At 44.2% G+C, this 17232-nt stretch overlaps 1 protein-coding gene across 4 annotated transcripts in view; it reads left to right on the top strand.

Annotated features, from left to right (window-relative positions):
• The window catches only part of herc2 (HECT and RLD domain containing E3 ubiquitin protein ligase 2), a 43248-nt gene extending 26789 nt beyond the window's left edge, over positions 1-16459 (top strand). For 2 of the 4 annotated variants that reach the window (XM_038716628.1, XM_038716631.1), the window contains exons 62-91: positions 97-268; positions 350-494; positions 926-1151; positions 2232-2403; positions 3032-3215; positions 4644-4787; positions 4888-5079; positions 5170-5323; positions 5405-5512; positions 5590-5721; positions 5924-6082; positions 6231-6349; positions 7561-7686; positions 7806-7961; positions 8073-8387; positions 8585-8799; positions 8944-9121; positions 9373-9534; positions 10463-10554; positions 10645-10784; positions 10957-11144; positions 11319-11516; positions 11631-11714; positions 12230-12371; positions 12486-12680; positions 12947-13059; positions 14675-14865; positions 14946-15051; positions 15141-15353; positions 15510-15782. In XM_038716628.1, the coding sequence (XP_038572556.1) occupies positions 97-268; positions 350-494; positions 926-1151; positions 2232-2403; positions 3032-3215; positions 4644-4787; positions 4888-5079; positions 5170-5323; positions 5405-5512; positions 5590-5721; positions 5924-6082; positions 6231-6349; positions 7561-7686; positions 7806-7961; positions 8073-8387; positions 8585-8799; positions 8944-9121; positions 9373-9534; positions 10463-10554; positions 10645-10784; positions 10957-11144; positions 11319-11516; positions 11631-11714; positions 12230-12371; positions 12486-12680; positions 12947-13059; positions 14675-14865; positions 14946-15051; positions 15141-15353; positions 15510-15782 (4994 nt within the window). Of the gene's footprint in view, positions 1-96; positions 269-349; positions 495-925; positions 1152-2231; positions 2404-3031; positions 3216-4643; positions 4788-4887; positions 5080-5169; positions 5324-5404; positions 5513-5589; positions 5722-5923; positions 6083-6230; positions 6350-7560; positions 7687-7805; positions 7962-8072; positions 8388-8584; positions 8800-8943; positions 9122-9372; positions 9535-10462; positions 10555-10644; positions 10785-10956; positions 11145-11318; positions 11517-11630; positions 11715-12229; positions 12372-12485; positions 12681-12946; positions 13060-14674; positions 14866-14945; positions 15052-15140; positions 15354-15509 lie in introns of all 4 variants that reach the window. The other 2 variants (XM_038716630.1, XM_038716629.1) reach the window with 2 other exon arrangements.
• Positions 16460-17232: the final 773 nt, after the last annotated feature.

Consider the following 17232-nt stretch of genomic DNA (forward strand, 5'->3'; position numbering starts at 1 on the left):
TAACAATTAAGAATCCGCAAAATACTTCCCATACTCCGTAGAAGATTTCTTTTGGCTTAGTTTGTAGTTTGTAATGTATGTTTTTATGTTTATCAGGGTTGGTGTTCTCCTGGGGTGATGGGGACTTTGGAAAGCTGGGTCGTGGAGGCAGTGAGGGCTGCAACATCCCCCAGAACATAGAGAGGCTCAACGGACAGGGTGTCTGCCAAATTGAATGTGGAGCACAGTTCTCCTTGGCTCTTACTAAATCTGGAGTTGTGTGGACCTGGTAAGATGGATACAATGCCTGTATGTGATCATGCGTCATTTTATTTTATACAGCGAGTGTTCACAGCTTGTTTTGAAACAGGGGCAAAGGCGACTATTTCCGATTGGGCCATGGTACCGACGTCCATGTGCGGAAGCCCCAGATGGTTGAGGGACTGAGGGGCAAAAAGATTGTCCATGTTGCTGTTGGAGCACTGCACTGTTTGGCTGTTACAGACACAGGACAGGTTTGTACTGACCTCCATCATCATTATAAACCAGAGCACGTTCAGGCACTCATTTACTGCCATGGCTCTGTTCCAGATGTGACTTTCTCCTCCTGTAGCGGGAGTTTATTGATCCACTCTGACTCTTACTTTTCCTGGCACCTCTGACCTTTGCTGTTACACAGCTTATTTCATCTTGTATAATACCTTCGCTCAGAACACATTTAATAATGTTAGCACATCACTTCCTATGATGAGAGACAGCTACTCAATATTTGACCACTTTAAGAGGTTGTTATGATTGAGTACATGGCACGGTGCCTTTTGGGCCCATTCAAAAGGTTCCTACACATTTCAGCAGTATGTTTAAAAGTATGGAAAGGAAGTTGATTTTCCAATTTCAAACACCAACCAAAATGAAATCCAGTCACGGTGTTGTGTTTCTCTGCCAGGTGTTTGCGTGGGGTGACAATGACCATGGGCAGCAGGGAAATGGCACCACCACAGTTAACAGGAAGCCCACCCTGGTGCAGGGCCTGGATGGACAGAAGATCACCCGAGTGGCCTGTGGCTCCTCCCACAGTGTGGCCTGGACTACGGTGGATGTGACGACACCCTCAGTTCATGAGCCAGTACTATTTCAGACCGCCAGGGACTCCCTCGGAGCATCCTATTTAGGTAACCCTCCCTTTCCTTGCAGTCTTTATCAATCCTGATGTGGGTGTAATGATTGTCTTTTTTTGTTTTTTTTTTAAGTTGTGAAGCAGCTCTTGAAACTGCTCACAAGTTTCTCACAAACTCTCGCATTTATATATGTTTAGCAGACTGTTGTCCACAAGGGGGAGCTGTTCCGTCATCGTCAGACCAGGGCCAGTATTTCTCAAACAGCTAAAAGTTCAATTTTGGGAAGGGGAAAAAAGATGCCTTTTGCACATGTTTTGAAATGAATGTACAAAATATCATTGGTCGTGATGAATAATATCTTAGCTGAGGCAATATGTATAATTCAGAATAGAGTTGTTTTAGTCAGTCATATTTGCCTTTGATTTGAACATTTGACTGGATGTTATACCATTATATTTTTTATGCATGTGTCATGGGTGCAAACAGCACCTTTAGAGCTGCATTGTCTGCACTCAGCATTTCTTTTTGCTTCCATCTCAGCCAATTGCTTATTATTTTATCCCTATTTCAATATGTGTATATTACATATATATTAGATTGTTGTTATGTTAATTACTACTGGAGATAATGAGGATTTCTCTTAACAGAAAAGAATGACCAGGTTGGCAGATGTTGTGTAAACCCTGGCTGTTGTTTCCCTTAGCATATATGTAATTTATTCTTTACACTCAGTTCACTTTGAAGTTGGCAATCTTAAATGTCATTCTTTTAAGTTTGATAAATATGGGCCCCCACGCGACCCTGTACACAGGATAAGCGGTTGGCAATGGATGGATGGATGGATGGATGGATGGAATATGGGCCCACATGTAGTCAGCTGTATAAAAGAAAAGCCTGACCTTGTAAAACTCATTGCCTGCACGTGGCACGTTTGTCAGACTTGCAGAAGCTATTGCTTTTTTTTATCTGTAGACTGGGGGACATGGGCATTTAACATCTGCATATCCAGAGGCTTGTTGTAGTTACTCTTCTTATTGAGAGGTGGCAGCAACTGGCTCATAAATGCCAGAGTTGGTTTAGGGTGCTTTACATCACTATCAGTGTGTCTTATTGTTCTGGTGCTGTACACTGCAGGCGTCCAGTCAGACATTGACTCCTCAGCAGTGAACAACAAGATGAGCGGGCAGAGCAACGTGAAGCCTAATCGACCCTCGCTGGCAAAGATCCTCCTCAGTCTGGATGGCAACTTGGCCAAACAGCAGGCTCTGTCTCATGTGCTGTCGGCCCTCCAAATCATGTATGCGAGGTATGCTGTCTACAGTTTTAAAAATCCTCTCCTGGTGGGTCAGAACACGTGTAGGATGCAGACCTGTCTGGCTAAGGACTTTTTCCCACATTATTCCCCTTCTCCTTTTTTCTTTTTCTTGTTGCTCTACACTCTCAGTCCTCAAATAAAAAGCAAAAATGACATGTCCTGTACACACAAAGATATCTGAGTCAACCAAATGTTTAGCAAAAGACAAACTGTTGTGTGTATGATGTAGGTGCTTTGGGACATTAATGTGACAAAAGCACATCTTACATTTTGGTTGTTGGAGAGTCAGAGGAACCTTGGCAGAGAATACAGGATAAAAAAAGTCTGTAATGTAGCTAGATGCCACGCATATCTGAGCTTTGATCATAAAAATCTTTAAATTGTCTCTACATCTGTAGCCAGTACAGCCATGCATAGAATCGTGATAGGATTACCATCTTGTTTGTTTATCACCAGTTAAAATCCTGCAAACTAGAGATGAGCGACGCCCTGCTGAGGCATGAATTGTGAACAGGCTGAGATAAAACTCTGTGACCTCCCTAAATAATCTGCTGACTGGCACTGTTTATTGTCATTAGGCGGTATTACTGTTGACAGGACGTGTTGTGTGTTCCCCAAGGGACGCAGTGGTCGGTGCTCTGATGCCAGCCAGCATGATTCTGCCAGCAGAGTGTCCTTCCAGCTCACCTGTTCCCCCATCAGACTCCTCGTCCTCATCCAGCGTGAGTGACGAAGAAGGTCCTCCTGTCCTGCCTGAAGAGGAACGAGTCAGCCCTAATCCCTGGCAAGACAAGAAGGGAGAGGTGAGGAACTCAATATATTTAGTATGACTTAAATTTAGAAAGTCCAACCCTGTTTACAAAAATTCACAATTTTATACTTTTATACATGTCAGTGAGGGTGTTCCCATGCTGCCTCTGCTGCGTGTTTTGCTGATTTACTGTATCATGCGATGAGTTTTTTTTGTAGGTGTACAGATGCAACCATCAGCAATTTGGAAACACCAGAAACTCTCACAGGGCTTACTAAGTTTTCTACAACAACTTTCTCCATTTTCATTATGGGTCTTTAAAAAGGGCTGAACAATATAGCAATATAGCAAAAGGGCAAGGGCAAAGCAATTATTTTGACAGATATTGTGATATCTCCCAATTTGCATGGGAATGGTCATTTTTGTATTTAATTTTCCCTGAAACTCAACTATAAACTATATGATGTGATTTTAGCTGGGGGTCTGTACCTAACAAACACGTTCTCTTACATCTGGAGAATATGGTTTGAAGGCCAGGGTATCTCTGAAGCACCACAATGTCAGCTCCTGTGATTTGGATATTGCCATATTGCGATTTAGATAATATTACGATTTAATCCTTAATATTTCAGTTGTGTAACCAGTGGTTACTGTTGGTAACATAAGACCCGGTTTAATAATATGGTAAATTTAAAACCATTTTCGTTTACGCATTTCTGGTGACAAACACATTGCGGATGTCCTGCGGTTTCACCAGTTGAAGGCTTTTAATGTGAAGCAGCTGCAGTGAACTAGAATGCTCCGTTTGCGTAAGTAGGAGCTTGTTAGCGCTCTGATACATTACAAAGAGCGTGAACTGTTAACAGTGAGGCTGATACCTGAATCATTTCCTGCGAATCCCTCGACCAATATCTTATGCACTATATAAGAAAATGGCAGCTGCATACACAGTAACAGGTTTTTTTTTTTTTTTGTCTTGTTGGATAATAATTGTGATCTTTACAAAAACTTGAGCTTTTCTCAACATAAGAACATTTATGACAACTAAATGGAAAGTAGGAACATGAATTTGTGCAGAGTGGCTACTACTTGTGTATTTAAACCCTGTCAACCCTACAAACAATTTGGGGATTCATCACCACAAAGGGCTTTTGTTGCCATTGTTTTAACCTACATAACTTAAATACACAAGATCACAAGGTTTCTATGTATCCCACGCTTATTGAATTTCACGCAAATGTGTGTAAAACAATGCACAAGACTTTAAGAATGTATTATTTGATATTGCAGCTATTGAGATTCAGTACCGGTTGTAATAACTTCATTATCACACTTAAAATAATATTATATTTTAAATAAAGTACTAGAATAAGCTGAGCTAAGTTTCTTATTATAATATACTTTGTTAATGTGTAACGGGAAAAACATGTTATGCGTGTAATCATGACCCATACATGAGTGTTTTTGTGTGTGTGAGCAGGTTCCCTCATCTGAAGAAGCCATCACCCCATCATCAGCTATGACTCCTTCCGCCTCTGGTGCCTCGTCGCGTCCTTTCATCCCCGTCACTGATGACCCCGGAGCAGCCAGCATCATAGCTGAAACCATGACCAAGACAAAAGAGGTTTGTCTATCTAACTGAGCACATGTGTTCGTTGGAACCAGTAATCGCAGCCACATGTACGTAGCTTAGCTGTTATCATGTTTTTATTATTCATCTTCAGGACTCAGAGAGCCAGAGTAAAGTGGTTGGTCCAGAGCCTCAGTACCTCGACGAGTTCACAAGTCTACTTGTGCCTGATGACACGCGTGTAATGGTGGACCTGCTCAAACTGGCAGTGTCGTGTCGCTCTGGGGAGAAGGGCAAGGAGGTGCTGTCTGCTGTGCTGTCCGGCATGGGTACAGCTTATCCGCAGGTGATTAACTGTATTCTGCTTTTGATTCTATGTAATTTACAGGACGTCAGCTGGTAACGTTTGACAACTTTGGGCCTCTGTGCTGTTTAGGTTGCTGACATGCTGCTGGAGTTGTGTGTCACCGAGCTAGAGGACGTTGCCACAGACTCCCAGAGTGGCCGTCTGTCTTCCCAGCCAGTTGTTGTGGAGAGCAGCCATCCGTACACAGATGACACCTCTACCAGTGGTACTGTGAAGATCCCAGGTATAAAGGGAAAATGGAGGGATTCTTTATTTTACACTTCAGATCATCATGACTTTGCATCTCTTACTTCTTTTTTTGTAGGTGCTGAGGGTCTAAGGATAGAGTTTGACCGACAGTGTTCTACTGAGAGACGCCACGACCCGTTAACAATCATGGATGGAGCAAATAGGATTGTCTCTGTCAGATCAGGTGATGAGAGGACCATTAACCTAAATAGTCATCGATCGTACGCCAATGAATCAAAAATTAATGTGTGTGTGTTTTAGGTCGGGAGTGGTCTGACTGGTCCAGTGAGTTAAGGATCCCAGGAGATGAACTCAAATGGAAATTCACCAGTGATGGCTCTGTCAACGGCTGGGGCTGGCGATTCACCGTCTACCCCATCATGCCTGCCGCTGGTGAGACGCATCAAACACGTACAACAAAATGCTGCCACCAGATGTTAAACTATGAGTGACCAGTAAAAACATAGGCAAAATAAAACAGATATTGTACCTCTCACACACCTAGGCCATTTGACAGGCTGTGTTTGCACCACTACACTGGCACATACAGACTGCCTTAGTTTGTGACACTGAGCCTTTTCATGTCTTTCCTCAGGGCCCAAAGACTTGCTGTCTGATCGCTGTATCTTGTCCTGCCCCTCCATGGACTTGGTCACCTGTTTGCTGGACTTCAGGCTCAACTTTGCCTCCAACAGGGGCATTGTGCCTCGCCTAGCTGCCTCCCTTGCTGCTTGTGCCCAGCTTAGTGCACTAGGTACAGTATGATTGTCCTGATTCACCACGTATAGGCATTACCAAAATAAAAGCAGATTTTTAATTTTTTATGTGTATTATCTGTGTGTAGTTGATTAATTTCTGTTGGAATTTAAATATATATTCATGTAGTATTTTATTTTGTCCAGCTGCTGGACACAGGATGTGGGCTCTGCAGAGACTACGAAAGCTCCTGACCACAGAGTACGGTCAGTCCATCAACATAAACAGGCTGCTGGGTGACAGTGAAGGCGAGGCTCGCTCTATGGTGAGTACAGTGTGATCGCACAGATGAAGGCTACTCGCTGAACAATTTAACTGAAATATTTATTGTGTATAATTATATGGACCGGATTTATTAACATCCTGAATACAGAGTATTAAATTGCATGAGCATTCTAAAATGTTGCACGTGTAATTGTAGTACCTGTTGGGTGATCAACTAAGAATTATTGCATAGGTGACAACAGGTGCAAACAAGGGAGGCGGCAGTATTTAAATGAGGGTTTTGCATGTTTTAATGGTTTCCGCCATGGAGAGTTGGGAGGGAAAAAAGCAGCCACTGCGTAAACCATGGTTTGTTTCATTCTCTCATCCTGCCTAAGATTGCACAAGTAGTTGGGACAGCACACGTGAAAACTACTTGGGGGAAACCCCAGCAGAAACAGATACAGTATGCTGGAATGACTCAGACACAAGAAAATTCCAGCAGATTGTGCTTCATCCAGCCAGAAGAAACAATCACAGACCGTCCGCATTAAGGCAAAAGTAGTAAATGAACAACGGGTGCTATCTTGCACTTTTGTCATTCTCCGTGCATACTGTTAGTAGATCAGCTTACGTTAATTTGCTGGTGAAATCAAGTTTGCACACGTTTTTAATCACGCAAACCTTTAGCAAATCTAGCCCTGTAAGTATTACCAAAGTATGTGGTAACTATTGCAGTAATACATTGCTGATTGTAACATGGCTGTTGTTACTAATATATTGTTTTGTTTCTTATATTAATGTTGTGTCTCCCAATCCAATTTTGATGCCCCCTTGTTTTTTATAATGGATTTTTCGGCTTTCATTTCATATCTCGTCATTAATTTGTTGTTGTTGTGATATTTGTGTGTAGCTGAGAGGCATGCACTTGAGTAAGCTAACTGATCAATGGCATCACTCTGGCCAAATTAATTGTTTGTGCCGGTCCCTTCAATTGTTATTCTGTTTATTATTTTCATTTTCATGATGTCTGACATTTGTTAGATTGATTCCACAGTTGTACCTTTTTGTTATGCATTTGCTTTCCACTGCAACAGCTAATGTTTCTTACACCATCTACTGCAGAGCTGCAGTTTTCTATTGTTTTATGTCATCCTTTGGGGACTGTGACAATGCTAAAACTGAGCAAAAGCAGGGATATTTCAAGATAAGCCCCTATTTAGGAAAGTGAGGCCTATATTTTAAATTGATTGGTAATCTACTTTCTTTCAGAGTTTCACAGGCAGTGCGCTTGCTGCTCTTGTCAAAGGGCTACCAGAGGCTCTGCAGAGGCAGTATGAGTATGAAGACCCCATTGTCAGGGGAGGGAAGCAGCTGCTTCATAGTCCATTTTTCAAGGTATGCTCACAATTGTTTTATTAACAACACAGTGGCACCATAGGTTGAGAGCATATTGTAATTTTTTATAAATCATTACATGCAGTTTTCGCTCAAGCTAATTTTAACAATTCATTCAGGTCTTGGTTGCTCTTGCCTGCGATCTTGAGCTCGATACCTTACCCTGCTGTGCTGAGACCCATAAGTGGGCCTGGTTCCGCCGATACTGCACCGCCTCCAGAGTCGCTGTGGCTCTAGATAAGAGAACCTCTCTACCAAGACCCTTCCTGGATGAGGTGAGTGTGCCAGGCTGTGCTGTCTGTGCCAGCCTTCACTTTTCCTTCGCCACACTTTGACCTTATAATGTTCTAAATCCATTTTCCTGCATTATTCCTGTTCCTTTAAAGGTTACAAAGAAAATCCGTGAGCTTATGGCCGACCATGAGAGCATGAACGGCCTTCACGAGAGTCATGACTTGTTCAAGCGCGAGCACGACGAGCAGCTTGTGCAGTGGATGAACCGGCGACCAGACGACTGGACCCTCTCCGCTGGGGGGAGTGGCACCATCTACGGCTGGGGCCACAACCACAGAGGTCAGCTGGGGGGCATTGAGGGGGCAAAGGTCAAAGTGCCCACCCCCACTGAAGCCCTCGCCACACTGCGGCCAGTGCAGCTTATTGGCGGCGAGCAGACTCTGTTTGCAGTCACTGCCGATGGAAAGGTCCGTCCAAATTTGAGCCTCCACTCCCACCTTTTATCAGACACTACAGTATTTAACACAGCCTGTGTTGGCTGCACACTGCACCTTTTTTAGCTGTAACACATTCTAGCAAGAATATTGATCGGCAAAGTCAATGTGATGACCTCCAGGAAAATGTAATATATTGTCAGACTAATTTATGTTGTCTTGATCCTCAGCTGTATGCAACAGGATATGGAGCTGGGGGCCGATTGGGTATTGGAGGCACAGAGTCTGTGTCCACCCCCACTCTACTGGAGTCCATCCAACACGTCTTCATCAGGAAAGTGGCTGTAAACTCTGGAGGGAAGCACTGCCTGGCACTGTCCTCTGAAGGAGAAGTCTACTCCTGGGGAGAGGCTGAGGATGGAAAACTGGGCCACGGGAACAGAAGGTGGAGATTAAATCAAATATAACACGTTGCACCTTTTTATTCTTCAGTTCACAACACTGTCTAACACATCAACTTTAAGACTTCAGGATTAAGACGGTGTTCAGGGTTGTGTTTTAATTGTAACTGTCCTCCTCTTGACTTTAGCCCTTGTGACCGTCCTCGTGTAATTGAGTCCCTAAGGGGAGTGGAAGTGGTTGATATCGCAGCCGGAGGGGCACACAGCGCCTGCATCACTGCCAGTGGAGAGCTCTTCACCTGGGGCAAGGGTCGCTACGGACGACTGGGCCACGGAGACAGTGAGGACCAGCTCAAACCCAAGCTGGTCAGTGATCATTTAGCTCAGATTCTCACACGACTCAAAACACTGTGCCGTACATGTATAGCGCGCTCGAGGTTTGGCAGCACATTGAAAAGGCTCGAAAATGATAACCAACCCAAAGTGTTTCAGCCACTCGCATGTCTGACAGTGTTTGGACAGGAGTCAAACTGTTTACTCTGCCTCACTCCGACAAGGGTTTCCCACACAATCATGGTGAGCTAAAGCTGATGGAAGTGTCTGTTGGGTTTATCCAGGTGGATGCACTGCAGGGTCACAGGGTCATTGATGTAGCCTGCGGTAGCGGGGATGCCCAGACACTGTGTCTAACAGATGATGACATGGTCTGGTCCTGGGGAGATGGGGACTATGGCAAATTGGGCCGGGGAGGCAGTGATGGCTGCAAAATTCCCATGAAGGTAAGGCAATTTACACGGTAATGTGCACTGGAGGTCAGCAGAAGCATCACTTTACACTTACACTGTCTTCTTCTTCTCTTGTTATTTTATACGTGAAGAGACCAGAGTATGTTGAAACTACAAGCTAAGCAAATGAGTTTTCTGTTTCTTGTAAGATCAGCCGCCACATTTATTACTTTCATTGTATATTAGTTAAGCACTGCTAGCCTAAAAACTTGGTAGGAGATGGGGGTTGAAGGAACAGTTATTATAGTTATTTTGGGATATTCACTTCTTTGCCGAGAGCTTGTGAGAAAATTTATACTTTTCTTAAGATAAATTTGAGGCTACAGCCGGGAGACAGCTTAGCTTAGCACATAGCCTAGAAATGGGGAAACGGCTAGCGTCCACCGTCCAAATGTAAGAAAACCCCACCAGAATTTGAAGCTCACTAATTAACATAACTCTCATTTGTTTGATACATACAAGAACAGAAGCATAAAAAAAAAAGTTGAGGTATGTTCTGAGGTATTTATTGGCCGGGTGCAGTGAATAAGCGTGTTATTAAGAGTCTCTCACGCTTCCTCTTCAACAGCTCTTTCATAGTTCTAATGATCTAAGCATTTGATACAGTCTGCAAAATCAACCCGGCACAGATCACTCAACACACATCATTCTGCTGTACTTCCTCACTGAAAAATTTGTTCAGTCACTTATCTGAAAACTTAAAATAACTCCTCCACAGTCCAGTATTCCCCACACACACTCCTTTTTAGTTCCTTTACATTTGTATTTGTGAATCTTCAGATTTGTCCCGTTCAAAAACAACTAATAGCCTCACCCAACAAGATAATGTCCTTGAGGCACAATGCATGTGCATTGTGTTGGGATGAATGGCATTTTCATAACCGTCCTTCACATGATTGATGAATGGATTTCTTGTTTTCAGATTGACTCTCTCACCGGCCTCGGAGTGGTCAAAGTGGAGTGTGGCTCTCAGTTTTCCGTGGCACTTACTAAGTCTGGGGCCGTGTACACGTGGTATGTACAGCACCGCACATAGAAGATCTGTCATGACCTCTTGTATCACAGACGTGAGACAGCTCAGTTTTGTATACATGTCATTCCTAGGGGGAAAGGGGACTATCATCGGCTCGGCCATGGCTCTGATGACCACGTACGACGGCCCAGACAGGTTCAGGGGCTACAAGGGAAGAAAGTCATCGCTATCGCCACGGGGTCACTGCACTGTGTGTGCTGCACAGAGGATGGTAGGATTGATTCATTGTATCCATGATCCTTTTTTTTGTTGGTAGATGTTCCTCACAGATCAGTTTGTTGTACAAGTTCTCTTTGCCATCTTGCCAGTTGGTATCATTGAGTCCCGACAGATGGGGTCGGATTGCAGCTTCACGGAAAGCTTTGCTCTTGTGTTTGGCTCAGGAGAAGTGTACACATGGGGTGACAACGATGAGGGCCAACTTGGAGACGGGACCACTAATGCCATCCAGAGGCCACGGCTGGTGGCTGCGCTGCAGGGCAAGAAAATTAACAGGGTGGCCTGTGGTTCTGCACACACCCTCGCCTGGTCCACTAGCAAACCTACCAATGCTGGGAAACTGCCTGCACAGGTGCTGCGCTTGCTTCGAAAGGAACTTAAACTGTCCTCCTTTGCATATTGGAAAATGAGTTCTCTGTCCACATGTTCCTGTAGATGGCAGCAAAGCTGCAAAGCACCATTAAAAAAGACCCTCAAATTCCTAACATGCTGTCTGTCTCTGGACTGTCTGTGTGGTGTGTTAAAGGTTCCCATGGAGTACAACCACCTGCAGGAGATCCCCATCATGGCCCTGAGGAACAGGCTGCTGCTGCTGCATCACATCTCAGAGCTCTTCTGCCCGTGTATACCCATGTTTGACCTTGAGGGTCGACTGGGTCAGACAGGCCACGGACCCTCAGTGGGCTTCGACACGCTCAGGGGCATCCTCATCTCCCAGGGCAAAGTGAGACAGCATGAATTTTAATCCCCAAAAAATACATATAAAACAAACAGCTGTGGTTACAAAACGTACATCAGCTTGGCACTGAAACAGTATCTTATTTGTCTGGTGGAACAGGAAGCAGCTTTCAGAAAGGTGGTTCAAGCCACAATGGTGAGGGACCGACAGCATGGACCTGTGGTGGAGCTCAACAGGATACAGGTACAAACATGCAAACAATGCACATTTTTTACTTCTGGCCACTCTAATCTGTTTAAAAGTACTTTTAGATTTCTTCTCTTACTTCTCTTCCTCTCATGGTACTTCCCTCACCCCGCCTCCTCTCCCCCTCACTGTGCGGCCATGTTCCAGACAGGCTCCTGAGCATTACATGTGATGTCTTTCATAAGATTTTTCGTGTGTGTGTGTGTGTGTGTGTGTGTGTGTGTGTGTGTGTGTGTGTGTGTGTGTGTGTGTGTGTGAGATCTTTGCCCCAGCCTGTCTGCCGTGGTTCCTGGACTGAGTTTTAGACTTCACTCCACATAGTCTCGGTTCGGACCACTGCCTCTCCACACAACCCCCCACCCCGTCCCCATGTAGCTCCAGTTGTATCAGCAGTACAGAGAGCTGTCATATCCAGGAATTCGTGCCTATTAGCATGTCTAGCAGGAAGTTATTAACACAGAGCAGAAACAAATCATAAACTTTTTAGTTTCCATTTTTCCTTCACCCTGCAGGTCAAGCGTTCCCGTAGCAAAGGGGGCCTGGCAGGTCCCGACGGAACCAAGTCTGTATTTGGTCAGATGTGTGCCAAAATGAGTTCGTTCAGCCCAGACAGCCTGCTGCTCCCTCATCGAGTGTGGAAGGTCAAATTTGTGGGTAAGTGCTGTCCACCCCTCGCCCAAAAGTCTGTGATGTAATATTAGTTAAAAATAACGTTTATCAGCGCGCATTTCCTCACCTTGGATGTACATTTATTTGGGGTTTTCTCAGGGGAGTCTGTGGACGACTGTGGTGGAGGCTACAGCGAGTCCATCGCCGAAATGTGCGAAGAGCTGCAGAACGCCCTGACGCCGCTGCTCATCGTCACCCCCAACGGCCGCGACGAGTCAGGCGCCAACAGGGACTGCTTCCTGCTCAACCCCGCAGCCAAGTCCCCTCTTCACATGAGCATGTTCCGCTTCCTAGGTATAATCCAGTTAATCTCCCAGTCAGGTCTTCTGGGGTGTTAATCCTAGATAAACAAAAACTGAAAATATGCATGTTTATTTTGAAAAGTACAAGCGCTTCATGTGCATTTTGGCTGATAAAACACCTGGCCTGAACTGTGGAGCGTGCTTCATTTGATTTTGATATTTCCGCTGTTTTGTTTCAAACATTTTGCGCAGCACAGTGACGGATGGTTATTCATGTTTGATCTGTGCGTAATGCGCTCTGCCTTGCTGTGTCTGCAGGAGTGCTCCTGGGCATTGCAATCCGGACTGGAAGCCCTCTTAGCCTGAATCTGGCAGAGCCAGTATGGAAGCAGCTGGCAGGCATGAACCTGACCATTGCTGACCTCAGTGAGGTACGTACACAGCCCTGCTGCCCTCTACACAGGGGCTGTCAGTGTGTACACACTGATGATGATTGAGTTAACACAGAACTTTTCAAACACATGATGAGAACCACTCGTACTAATAGCTTTGTTCTTCAGTGATTTAAGAGATCTTGTAGCATTCAACAATCTTCTCATAGAAAACAAATTTGTCATTGTGCAAACAAAATTCACTAGTGACCTAGTGCTGTCGTATGAGTCAATAACAGATATCCTTTACAGCTACGGGGGGGGGGTGTATGTGTATAAATATACATATAGTCTACTTTGTATCTTTACGTTCAAGTTTCATTATTTGTTGCATCATATCTTCATTGAGAGGTTTGACAGCATTTTAGTGTATTTTATTGTTGAATTGGCATTTTTTGGCATGGCAACTATTCAGCAGTTCAGGGTCTACATGCTGGTCACTGTCCAGGGTAACATCCTCTCAGCCTAACCCTAACCAGATAACATGTAATATTGTGTTGTCTGTCTATTACTGTCACATTATATTGACATCTCTTTTTCTGTGGAGAACAATGCAACTGTACGACCCGATATATCCTGGTACCACCAATGTGTCCAATTAAGAAACATCATCAACCATCAGTTTTCAGGGTGCCTTATCTTTTAATATTAAAGAAGCCTGTACTCTACTATTATGTATAATATTACAACAAGACTGTCTAGATCTGCTCTATATGTAATAGTGTACTGAGATAACTTCTGTTATGATTCGGTGCTAAATTAATAAAACTGAATTGAACTTATTCTTGTTCTAATACGGCACTGCTCTGATGACACGTCATTGGGAGTTTTGGGACCCCTGCATGACTACTGACTGATGTTTTTCATTTCTGATTTCTGACCGCATGACTGACTGACATTTTTGAAACTTTCCCCCAAAATAGAGCGGATCAGATATCCAAAGATAGGGGTGTCACTTACGCAGCTTAGTGTCTGCCATATATTATTTTAACGTTCTGTACCCTTAAAGTCCCAATGCAACTTCACTCTAATTGTCTCTATCTTAACTACCATCTCCGACCTCCAACTCCAGAAAGTAATGCCTCTCTTTATGTTCCACATTATACAATATTTTAAACCCTCATGATCTGCATTATAACCTACACAAAGAACACATTCCTTTACATTCCTTTCAGATTAAACATTAAGCCTATCAGCTCTCCGCTCCCCTGAGATCTAGAGTAAGGAGCTTTTCTATACACTCACACTGTACCTCTTTTTCCCAGAGGTTCAACTATATTCACTTTAGTAAAAGATGTTGTGAGCTACAATCTCATGTTTTGTTTAAGAGACGGCGTGAGTCCACTCCTGCCCTCACGCTGTGATCATGAGCTCCTGAAGCATCTTTGGGAGGATACTGGAGTGAGTGGGGGGGAGGAAATGCCCTTTTCCTCCACAAAGCTGCTCTTGTTTTGCAGTTTTGCCCTTGAGATATTAGAAAGGTTGGATGACAAATTAATTCAGCACAAGACTTAAGAAAGAGTGGATAGCTGCACGAGAGCATGAGTGCACACGCACGTAAATACACACACATGCAGTTAGAATGTTAAGCGGTGATCTGCTCTGTGCCTCCCAGGTTGACAAGGATTTTATTCCCGGCTTGATGTACATCCGGGACAACGAGGCCACAGCGGAGGAGTTTGAGGCCATGACGCTGCCCTTCACAGTGCCCAACGCCAGCGGCCAGGACATCCAGCTCAGCTCCAAGTACTCCCACATCACCTTGGAGAACCGTGCAGAATATGTCCGCCTGGCAATTAACTACAGGTGAGAAAACCTGCTGAATGAACAAAATATAAACTTTCCAATGTGTCTGTGTCTTACCTCTGCCCTCCCTCACTCTCCAGGCTCCATGAGTTTGATGAGCAGGTCTCTGCCGTGCGCGAGGGGATGGCTCGAGTAGTTCCCGTTCCCTTGCTGTCGCTTTTCACCGGCTACGAACTGGAAACTATGGTTAGTGCGAGCGGTTTTGAGGTTGCGACATTGTGCGACATGTCCTCTGGCTGCGTGCTTGTTTGACAGCAAGTGTTTCCTCTCCTCAGGTGTGCGGAAGCCCGGACATCCCCCTCCACCTGCTGAAGTCGGTGGCCACCTACAAGGGAGTGGAGCCGACGTCGCCGCTCATCCAGTGGTTCTGGGAGGTGATGGAGTCCTTCTCCAACACGGAGAGGTCTCTCTTCCTGAGGTTTGTCTGGGGTCGCACACGTCTGCCACGCACCATCGCTGACTTCCGTGGGCGGGATTTTGTTGTGCAGGTAAGAGGTGTAAATCTTTCTGCAGGTCTTGTAGTTTAAAAAGCACCAAATTTATTTTCCTGAAAAAAAGGCCTAAGACTGTTAAAAGCATGCTCTAGCCCCTTAACACAGAAATATAAATCCAGCTTTATATTGAACTGATTTCTCTGTCCCTAGGTGCTGGATAAGTACAATCCCCCTGACCACTTCCTGCCAGAGTCCTACACATGTTTCTTCCTGCTGAAGCTGCCCAGGTACTCGTGCAAACAGGTCCTGGAGGAGAAACTGAAATACGCCATTCACTTCTGCAAGTCTATCGACACCGACGACTACGCCCGCATCGCCCTGTCTGGAGAACCCGCCGCTGACGACAGCAGTGAAGACTCCGACAATGAGGACGCCGACTCCTTCGCTTCCGACTCCACACAGGACTACTTAACAGGACACTGAACTCTGACCTTTATAGAACGACGAGTCAAAGAAGAGCTGCCACAGAGAGACGGCGTTAATCTCCTCTATTAATACACCCATTCATACAGGCATTTGACTAAGACGCAGACGTCTGTGAGGGGAAAAATGTGCAATGAGCTTTACAAGCATTATAAGCTAAAGAGAGGAACAAACACAGGTTTGCTCTGATTTAGTTTCTTTAAAATTAAGTGGGGTGATCAACTGCACATGTAATTGTTGTGTTACATGGGAATTATGTATATTGTTACAGTTACAGAGTTTAAAAAAAAATGGCTCCAGCCTAGCACTGTGGTAGATTATTCCCTCTGGTTTGTGTGAATTACCTGTCCCTAGTTTGTATATAGAAGTTGATGTGCGACAAAACAGTAGTATTACTTTTTGTTTCTTGGTAATAGCCATGTTTCTTTATAAACAACAACAAAAAAACATTTTTAACTTCAGAAAGTCAGTGTTTCTCACTCAGCTCACGTCAGTCAGAGCCCACTGAAGGGTCATTTTAAGATTCCTGTATTTACCCCTCCCTCCTCCATGTTTGCGCACCGTCTCCTTAAAGAATGTATATAATATGATTGTGCCATGTATTCACAGAAGGTCTCATTCCTGCATATTAAATGTTAATACATTTCTGTTAATAAATTCAAATAATAAAAAAAAGACCTTCTTTGTGATGGTTTTGTCAAAATGATGGAACATTTTGGTGCCAGAGTGACGCGTTAACCTGGAGTGACTGTGTTGTTTTATTTGTTTTTTCATATGATATTCTGCAGGCCAGCCAAACAAACAGCAGGATCTGAAAGGTTTTTAGAAAAACAAGTCCAACACAAATTGATACAAGCAATGTTTGTAATCATTTCAAAATAACATCTATTTCCTGGATTTTTTGTGCTCCATAAATATATATCAGACATTGTAGTCTGGATTAAGGGTGTTTAAATGTAATGTGTTTGGGAAGAGTTAACAGGCTGCCGTCATAAAACCATTGTATTGAATTTTTCCAAACTAGGTCAGAGGATCATTTTGGATTTCACCAGGCGGAGCTTTAGTCGAAATTAAATCAGATTTTAGTTTTGATTTCTTTGAGAACCCCTTTTAATATATGGCACAAAGGTTGTAGTGGAGTGGTGGCAGAGCGTTATCTTGAACTTCACTGTTAACCCTGTAGCTGGACAGGATTAAAGAAATCTCCCATAATTACCTCTCAGATGTACTGCTGTTAGCAGTGCTTGAGCATCATGAGGGCCTGCGCCTCCCTTACGTGCTGGGAAAAAAAGTTGATGTGATGTAGGAGAGCTTAAGACCCCCACACACTCGTGCACATCCTATGCTACACATTCCTTATAGTGTCTGGCTGTAGGAAAGATGTGAACGTGTGTGAGTGTTTACGCGCACTTCTTTGTTCTTTCTGTTTATAGCACGATAAACACGAGGT

Source organism: Micropterus salmoides, unplaced genomic scaffold, assembly GCF_014851395.1.
Source record: "Micropterus salmoides isolate LMB-PRFRI ecotype aquatic unplaced genomic scaffold, ASM1485139v1 Ms_hic_scaffold_13, whole genome shotgun sequence".
NCBI classification, from domain to species: domain Eukaryota; kingdom Metazoa; phylum Chordata; class Actinopteri; order Centrarchiformes; family Centrarchidae; genus Micropterus; species Micropterus salmoides.